Here is a 10000-nt window from a genome sequence, read left to right on the forward strand (position 1 = left end):
GACAGGGACAGCGAGAGGCGGGCCGGAGCCAAGCAGGAACGAGTCAGGAGAGGCGCCTGCCGGGACGCAGGGCGGAGAGGGGGAGCTGACCGGAGCGAGACGATACGCGCAGGTCGGGAGACACGCATGAGAACGACGGCAGGGGCACGGAGAGTAGGAGCACGCCCCGAGGCGCCCTCGCACCGCACAGCGACCGCATCCGGCGGAGCATGACAGTCCATCCTTTCCATCGTTCTACTTACCACTCCATCCTTCCCCTCCAATTCATCTCCTATTCTCCTTTCTTTCCCTCCCCCCCATCTCTCTCTCACACTTGCTCTCTCCACTACAAAACTTCCCCACAAGTTAAGAGCCCCCCCCCCCCACCCCCCCACCCCCCGCAAGGATACCTGCAGGAATCTCCCTTTGGGCGAGCGAGCGACCCGGGCATCCCACAGTGGCGCCTCTCCAGTTGGCGTGGCCCTCTCTTGTCCGGGGGCGAGACACCACAACCCCACTGTAATTAATTGCACTATGTCGGGAACCCATCCTCCCCGGGGGCGGGCGGGCTGGGCAGAGGGGCAGAGAGGGGAGGAGCAAAGGAGCGACGGCCGGGGTGTAATTTGAGTGCTCCCCCGTAATATAAATATAGCAAGGAGCAGCGTGAGGGAGAAGGCATGCATCCATAGTGAGAAGGGGGGAGACGGGGTTTGCCTGGCCATTCCTCAGTCGACTCAGGAGCTCCTCGCTAACAACTACCCGCCTGTTGTGAATTCAGACTTCCCTCCCCGGATTCAGCCGCAGAAATGGGTTAGTGTTCATGGTTAGTGTTTTGGGAGGCTGGCCGGATTGGAGAGCTTCGTTTCTCCATCTTCTGATTCCCTCGTTCTCTTGTTCTTTCTTGCTTTCTTGCTTTCGTTCTCTCGTTCGTTCTCTTAGCTTCTGTTCTGATGTTTGTTGCTGCACGGTCTCTTTTTTTTTTGGTGTTTCCCCTTTTGTTTTTTGTTGGGTGGTGCCCCCTCACAAACTCCCACAAAAACCCACCCACCCCACGCAAAAAATCACACACCACACCGTCCACCAACCCCCAAACACCCCCAACAACAACAACAACCCCCAAACAACAACACACCCACACCACACAACTCAACCCCAACAACACACAAATCAATCAAAACCAAACCCACACAACAAACAAACAAAAAACACAAAACCCCAAAAAAACAAAAAAAAACGCTCAAAACCAACAAAAAACCAAAAATAAAACTACACCCCCCCCAACAAATTGTGGCGGGAGCGCGAGCGAGAGAGAGAGGAAAAGCAGTAAGAGGAGAGAGAGCGCGCGAGATAGCGCGCGCGCCGAGAGCGCGTAGCGAGCGGCGAGAGAGGCGCGCGATGTAGAGAGAAGGGGAAGAGAGGCGAGAGAGAGAGGTGAGCGAGGAGCGAGAGCGAGAGCAGGAGACGCGCGGTGCGAGGGAGAAGCGAGAGAGAGAGCTAGCTCGCGGAGAGACAAAGAGCTCTCTCTTTCTCGTCTCCTGCTTCTTTTTATCTTCTTCTCTCTCGCTCTTCTCCTCTTATATATTTCCTCTATATCTTCTCTCTTTCTCTCTCTCTCGCTTTCTATCTCTCTCTCTCTCTCTCTCTCTCTTGCTTCTCTCTCTCTCTCATTCGAGCTCTCTCTTCTCTCTCGCTCTCTCTCTCTCTCTCTCTCCTCCCCTTTCCCCCTACTCGCTGCACACATGTACTGCTGCACCACCCCCCCCCACCACCCTCCACCTAGTCCCCTACTTTGACCCCTGTTCAACCATTCACCTCCCCCCACCTAAACCCAAACCCCCTATAATAATATAACTACCCCAACCATGACACCAACCCTTAATCCTCCCCCACTCATACCCCCGTATTCTCCACTCACCTCCCAATCCCCACTACACACCTCACTCGCCCCAACTATTCTCTCGCTCCCAACCACCTACCGCCCCAGTCCCCCACCGCCCCGCCCCCATCACTCCATCCCCCGAAATCCCCTAAACCCCCCACCCACCCCCCCCCCGCCCCCCCTTCCACTTACCCCCGCCACCCGCACCCCACCTATTCCCCCCCTCCCTTCACCACCCCCCCCCCCCCACCCTCTCCCCCCCATTCCCCCCCCCATCTATCCCCCCCCCGCCCCCGAATCCCCAATCCCCCCTCTCTCTTCTCTCCTTCCTCTCTCCTCTTCTCCCCTCATCTATCTTCTCTCCTCTCTCATCTATCTCTCTCTGTGCTTCGAAATCTTCTCTCCCACTTACCCCCCCCCCCCCCCCCCCCCCCCCCCCCCTGTCTTTTTCTCTCATATCGAAGTTGACTTTAGTTTTTTTCGGTTTAGGAAATTCTTTCGTGCTCTTTTTCCGTCTCCTTATTCGTAAGCGTTCTCTATTTATCTCTGGCGTTTTGCGTTTTCGCTCGCTTTCACTCACTTTCAGTAATTTCCTCTCATGTTCACTTATTTTCTCTCATATTCGCTCTCTTTCACTATTTTTTTCAAACTCTCACTCATTTTCTATCACTTTTGCTCATTTCCACTTATTCTCGCATTTTCCTCAATTCACACAACTCAACCTATTTTTAATTCTCTTGCTGACACATCCTGAATATGAACGCACATATTCTCTCACATACGCATGCGCACAAGCAACACAAGCGTGTTATCTGGTCGTTCACATGTACGCACACGGGCTCACAGAAACGCACACACTTGGTCAAGTATTAAACCCTGCTTCCATCTCATTTGAATTTGAATGCACATAAGTAATTAAGTAAATAATGTTCGGTAATCAGACATTATCATATCATGTATTCCTCTTGGTATTAGTGATTAATTATGCTTACAGTTGATTAATCCGTTTGATGTGCAATAATCTGGCAGCATTTATGTTGAAGAGAAACGGTGGACCTGTGGCATAAGGTGACAGACACAATGACATTGTCACGTTGTCATACTGTCTGCCAGCTGATATGTCAAAAACATCGATATTTCATGAAGCTCAAAGAAAAGAGAGTATTTTTAGTGTTTATGGAATTTTCTGAAAAGCCGGTCATTGGAAATCTCAGAATTTGGGATCATGAAGTCCTTACTAGTAATAAAAAAAATCTAGCAGTGATTGAAAATACCTTATTTACTTTATGTTTGTTAATTATCAGTCAATGATGGAATATTTTGAGTGGAAATTTGATGATAATGACTATGATGGTGAGCTTAGATTTAGGTTACTGGTGAGAATACTGCTGATGATGATAATGGTAAAAGTGGCCATTATGATAAACTGATAGCAATCATTTTGATAATAATGATTATGGTGATGCTGATAATTATCGTGATGATAATGAGGTTGTTGATGACTATGCTAAATTTAATGACGCTCAGAATTATAATGATAATGATGTTATATCAATAATGATAAAGAGATAACAGTAACGTTGAAAATTAAAATAATGACGATAATTATAATACTACTACTAATGGCAGCAACAATGACAATACGTCTATATTAAGGAGAATAATACATATGCTACCTACAATACCAGATCGCAGATTTAAATGATTTTATTATGGTATCAAAATCTTAACACCTTTTCCTCTTTCGAATTAAACCTCCATTCACTACAGTGCTACGTACAGTGACTCTACACCTAAACACTCATCCTTAGTCATCACACTAATACACCATAGCCTCGGTCCTCTGTCTCATTCACCATAAGGGCGTATAGCAACACCAACATATATTTCGGAAAACATTATATTGAGACAGGGTCTTCATAATGGTGATATCAGCAGCATAGTCGGTATGGTTAGAGCCTAGCTTTTGTTCATCGCGAGCAATAGAACATATATACGCATGTTAGAACAGACATATAGAAGGACGACACGCATACACAAGATAACACACATATGCACGTTAGAGCACACATATAGGAATGGACACGATAGAACACATATACACAGGATAGAACACAGATACAAAGGATAAGTAACACATGCACAAGATAGAAACACATACACAGGATAGGTCGCACATACACAGGATAGAACACACATACACAGGATAGGTCACACATACTCGGGATAGAACACACATACACAAGATAGAAACACACATACAATACACACGATGCAACTCCTAAATGCCGATCTCTCTTTACCATTTCATCAAGAGTACTTTCCAAACTCTCTACAAGTCCTTTTGCCCCCACCACCATTTCAGTCGAACCTAAACGGAAACTGGCATAGAAGCAGCGACCAGCCTGAGGCGTTTAGCGGAGACTTAAAGTGGGGAAATGTCTCACTTTACATCGACTCCAAGACCCGGCTCGGTTGACCTCTGGTTCCGGTGAGGTCAAAGGTCAAGCTTAGTTTGAATTGTCTTTTTTTTTTTTTTTTTGGCTAACGAGTCTGGCATTATTATAATTTTTCTTTCGTTTTCTCATAAAGGTTATTTTCGTTATTTTTTTTTCTTTCTTTCTTTCTTCTTGTTATTTTTTATTTGTTTATTCTTTATTCTGTTTCTTGTTTCGGTTCCGGCTGAGAATCATGAGTTTCGTTTGAGTTGTGTGTATTTTTCGTGGGTAGACACTGGTTTATTTCGTTATCTTGTTTTTTTTTTCTGTTGTTATCGTTCCTTTCTCTCTTCCTAATGTACTAATGCGATTAAAATAGTTCTTTATCAGTGCATTAATATCCGTTACAATGGGGATCGTCTTGGCAAGGTTTCAAAGTGCGTTTTTTTTTCTGTTTCAACCGAACAAGACTTTCATTTTAGAGCAAAATGTCCCGGCACAGAATTTCCTGCAAAAATCTCTATTCTGTTCTCGTGCCTCTTTCTGTTAATAACGCTGAGTACTTTGGGGAGCTCAGTATGGGCTTCAGATACGTGTGTGTGTGTATGTATGTAGAAAGAAAGAGAGAGAGAGAGAGTGACCGCATTACACAGCTAACGAGGCCAGTATAGTGGTTGCGTCTCCCGGAATTCTCTCGAAAGATGCAAGACCCCCCCCCCCCCCCAAGCATCATTTTGCATCACCTGAAGCACTCTCCCCCCCCCCCCCATCGCTCCCCTCCCACCTCCCCCCCAGGCACCCCCAGGCCCCACCTCAGCCCCTCCCCCCCCTCCCCTGCACTTAGAACACACCTAACGTCTTGTTCTTTAATAAATGTTCGTCTTAAATCTCCAGCCAAGAGAACAGCTCTACTTGTTCTTCGTGAACTTCTCAAGAGGAAGTTGTCATTATAATTTCTAATATTAAATTATTTCTGTAAATATATATTTGTTTTCTTTAATATATTTCTTTCTTTCTCTCATCAATTAATGAATCTTTTTAAGTTACTTTCTCACTTTATTTTGCTTGCATGAATAACATGCTGTATACTTTTTATTTCTCTATTTATGTATCAGTTATTTTTTAGTAAAGGTCTTTAAATGGCATACTTACATATATACAGTTATACAAAGCACAAATACTTACATGTACATCCATATCCACACACGCATATACACACACATATCTACACACACACACACACACACACACACACACACACACACACACACACACACACACACACACACACACACACACACACACACACGCACACACACGCACACACACATACACACACACACACACACACACACATATATATGTGTGTTGTGTGTGTGTGTGGTTGTATGTATGTATATACACACACATACGTGTGTGTGCGTGTTTACACACATGCCCACATACATGCACACACACCCACCCACACACACACGTGTGTGGGTGTGTGTTCGTTACACAAAAAATAAAGATATGAATAACAGTTTTACTAAATCTAAGTAACATTGCTTTACAGGACAGTTTGGATGAGGAGCAGATTGAGAGTAAGTAAATCCATTTCAGTTTCCCCCCCCCCCCCCACACACCCCTGTAGTCCCTCTCGGTTCACATTCCGTCTGTCTGTCTATTTTTAATCCTTTGAATTTTCAGTTTCCAATTTATGGGACTATTTGTGTGTCTTTTTCTTCCTCTTCCTTCTCTCAGGTCTACTTGCCTTTTCCTTTCCGTTTTTTCTGTCTTTATGTCAACCTCTCCCTCTCTATCCATATATGTTTATGTGCTTATCTATCTATCTCTATCTCTATTTATATCTATCTGTTTGTATCTGTCCTCAGCTTTCCATCTCTCTCTCTCTCTTCTCCTCTCCATTTCATCTCTCTCTCTCTCTCTCTCTCTCTCTCTCTCTCTCTCTCTCTCTCTCTCTCTCTCTCCCTCTCTCTCTCTCTCTCTCTCTCTCTCTTTCTATCTATCTATCTATCTATCTATCTCCCACTCTTACTCTTATTTTCATTTTCATTTTCACTCTCACTCTCTCTCTCTCTCTTCTCCTCTCCATTTCATCTCTCTCTCTCTCTCTCTCTCTCTCTCTCTTTCTCTCTCTCTCTCTCTCTCTCTCTCTCTCTCTCTCTCTCTCTCTCTCTCTCTCTCTCTCTCTCTCTCTCTCTCTCTCTCTCTCTCCGTTATTCCCCCTTTTGGTACTTCTCATGTTTCTTCCTCTCCACAACAGAAATGTATGAGCGCATGGACACCCCAGGCCCTTCCCTCTATTGTTTCTTGGGACGCAAAGAAATACAACCCTACGGTTTGCCCTGCTCTGTAGCCACCGCCTTGCCCTCCCTTATTAGCCCAGGGTGTGATTTTATTTTGAGGGTAGTTTTATTCTAAATGTAGCGTACTTTATGTAGAATTTATGTATGGTATTTTTAGATACCCTCCCCCAACTTTTTATTTTAAGACATTTTCTGGTTAGAGTATTTGAGAGTAGAGATTCGGTGGTGTAGGTTATAGCTAAAAATACCCTTCTGGGGAAGGAATGTTTAGGTTCGCGGAAGGAGAAAGCGCATGGATCCGGATTCACCGGATTCACCCCCGTTTCTAAATTCGCCCCTTACTCCCCTCCCCCCCCCCCCCTCCTTCGTCTCGTATGACGCGCTATTCATATCTCTCTCCTTCCTCCCTCCCTCACAGCCCTCCGGAAGGCGTTTGACTCCTTCGACACGGAGAAAACCGGCTCCATCACGTCCGAGACCATCACCACCATCATGAGGATGATGGGCGTCAAGATCTCGGAGAAGAACCTGCAGGAGGCCATCGCCGAGACTGACGAGGACGGTGGGTTTCGACTCTCCACCTAGCGGGTCGAATCGCCTTTCGACTTCGCTTGTGGGGTTGGATCGCTTACTTATGATTCGTTTGTGTGAGCTGTTTAAACTTAACTCTACATTCATTTCTCTATAGGCTCATATATTCGGAATAATATTTCGTTGGGGTGTTGGAACCCTTAAGGAGGATCAGTTTATACATTCGAATTATTATTATTATTTTTTTGTAAAGTGTTGATTTAGATATAGTTACTTATAGTTTAAACAGCATTTTTGCATTTCACAAAAGTTTTTAAAAAATTGTCAGTATAGTATATGGGTATATACTACATTGGTATAATTAGAATAAGCAATTAATACACAATTAATTGATGATAAAAGCAAACTCTTGTTTTCTCTCAGACCCTTTTAAACGCCATTATGATCCCCAGTTGTACATGCACCCACGGCTTTGCACAAAAAGGATTATAGATAGATGTTTTACGATGCATTATTGCTTCGATTCCTCACCTACGATGCAAATTTTAATCATGTATTTACACACACACATATTTATACATATATATATATGTATATATATATGTTTATATATAAACTTATATATATATATATATATATATATATATATATATATATACTTATATATATACACACACACACGACATATATATATATATATATATATATATATATATATATATATATATATAAAATGTGTGTGTGTTCGTATGTGCGTGTGTGTTTATGCGTTTGTGTTTGTATGTGTGTGTATACACCCACACACATATATATATATCTGTCTAACCATCTATCGATTCCCCAAAGCCCGTCCTTTCCCCCGAGTCCGTCCTCGCTCACAGATTATCCCTCCCTCCGTCCCTCCATCTATCCACCCCCCTATCGACCCCTCCGCCCACCCACCACCCCCAGCCCGTGTCCTTTCCCGGCGCCTCACCTCCGTCTTCGCCTCCTACAGGTTCCGGTCTTCTGGAATTCGAGGAGTTCGTCGAGCTGTCGGCCAAGTTCCTCATCGAGGAGGACGAGGAGGCGCTCAAGGCCGAGCTCAGGGAAGCCTTCCGTATCTACGATAAGGAAGGCAAGTTTTGTTATCATTATTGTTATATATCGTATACCTTATCTTATATAAACATATATATATATTGTTATATGTATATATCCTTTTATATTTTATTTTATCTTTATTGTTACTATTTATTATTATTTTCATTTTCATTTTCAATTTTATTATCAATATAAGAAAAACAGTCAAAAGGCAAAGATCCTCCTCGTTAATTCCTTCCTCAATCTCCTTCAGGAAACGGCTTCATCACCACCGACGTCCTGAAGGAGATCTTGGCCGAGCTTGACCCCAGGCTGACCCCCGCTGACCTCGAGAACATCATTGAGGAGGTCGACGAGGACGGATCCGGCACCCTCGACTTCGACGGTGAGGACCCTTGACCTCTGACTGTGACCTTTGACCTGTTTTTGTTTTATAAATGTTTATAACTGGCACCCCCGACTGTTCATAGTCGACAAATCGCTTTACTCCCCAATTTTTAATCTTTGTTAATATATTTTTTCGTTTTTCTCTTCCTCCAGAGTTCATGGATATGATGAACGGTTAATTCCTTCATGGGTCCCCCTGAGTCGCCACTCACTCGCCATTCAAGAGTCTGTCTGGGAATGGTTGTTAGTCACACTCAGCAGACGAAATCGTTTCACTTCATTCTCTCTTTCGCTCTTTGGACTTCATTCTCTGTCTGAATTCACTCTGTATTACGCTGTCTTCCTGAATTCACTCTGTATTATGCTCTTTATCTGAATTCACTCTGGATTTCACTCTCTTTCTGAATTCACTTTGCATTACGGTGTCTTCCTGGGCCGTCTCTCTCCCTTTCTTGGTCTTTCTCTCTACCCCCTTTTGTTCCGTTGAAATCCTGGTCTTTCTGTTAATTTGAGTTTTTGTTTATCTTTCTCTCTCTTTATCTTTGGGATTTTTTTTTTTTTTCTGACGACTTCTAAAACTCTTTTTATTTATTTCATCTCTCTCTCTCTCTCTCTCTCTCTCTCTCTCTCTCTCTCTCTCTCTCTCTCTCTCTCTCTCTCTCTCTCTCTCTCTCTCTCTCTTACACCTCCTTTATTTACGTCTCTGCCTCTTGAGATAGTTCACATCGGCATTCCTATTAAATATTTGATAAATTGTTACGTCAACCTGTTTGTTTTTGGTCAAGCCTGAGTGCACAGTGCTAGTGCTACGAAGGTCAGTAGCCAGGTCAGGTCAGGTCAGCATGGGGTGATGTATGACTTTCGTTCAACCCGTGAGAATACAGCCATGTATTTGTTGTATTTGTGTAAATATCAAATACACTACATGTACCGTTTGTTGTGGTTTCCTTAATCCTCAGTTAGAAGAAAGAAAAAAGGGAAAATAGGAAGAATAAGGAGACAAAGACGAAGAAGAAATAAATAAAAAGGGAGAAGAGAAGAAAAAGAGAGAAATAAAATGGAAGAAAAGATGAAGAAAAAGAGGGAAAGAGAAAAGAAACGAAAGAAAAAAAAGAATAACCATACACATATTTTACATGAAAATAACATCACAACATATATCACATCGTTAACCAAATTACCGGTAAATCCGTTATTTTGAATTTTCAACCTCGGATGCATTTTCGGATTCGAATCGTTACTCTCATATTTATGATTTTCTTTATAAAAAAGTATATATGTATATTAGAAAAAATCACTGGAAAAAAAAAAACATCATCAGATTCAAATTACCTTTCGTTAATGGGATACAAAACGACCAGTTACTAAAAATAGATTGTTGGAGAAATATTTTT

General features: G+C 43.2%; 1 protein-coding gene across 1 annotated transcript; it reads left to right on the top strand.

Moving 5' to 3' along the window:
• Window positions 1-4784: 4784 nt before the first annotated feature.
• On the top strand, window positions 4785-9541 carry LOC125040471 (troponin C-like). Its single transcript, XM_047635024.1, has 6 exons — window positions 4785-4872; window positions 5820-5879; window positions 7024-7167; window positions 8134-8253; window positions 8473-8604; window positions 8760-9541. Exons 1-6 carry the CDS (start codon window positions 4785-4787, stop codon window positions 8783-8785), a joined length of 570 nt encoding a protein of 189 aa, XP_047490980.1. The 3' UTR covers window positions 8786-9541.
• Window positions 9542-10000: the final 459 nt, after the last annotated feature.

The sequence above is a fragment of the Penaeus chinensis genome, chromosome 29 (assembly GCF_019202785.1).
Source record: "Penaeus chinensis breed Huanghai No. 1 chromosome 29, ASM1920278v2, whole genome shotgun sequence".
NCBI classification, from domain to species: Eukaryota; Metazoa; Arthropoda; class Malacostraca; order Decapoda; family Penaeidae; genus Penaeus; species Penaeus chinensis.

What these genes read in the sequence shown, in the direction of transcription:
- LOC125040471 (XM_047635024.1), top strand. Translation starts at nt 4,785, where the DNA reads ATGTCCCGGCACAGAATTTCCTGCAAAAATCTCTATTCTGTTCTCGTG. An exon ending in CCGTATCTACGATAAGGAAG is followed by an intron (nt 8,254 to 8,472) that starts GCAAGTTTTGTT and finishes AATCTCCTTCAG; the next exon opens with GAAACGGCTTCATCACCACC. An exon ending in CGGCACCCTCGACTTCGACG is followed by an intron (nt 8,605 to 8,759) that starts GTGAGGACCCTT and finishes CTCTTCCTCCAG; the next exon opens with AGTTCATGGATATGATGAAC.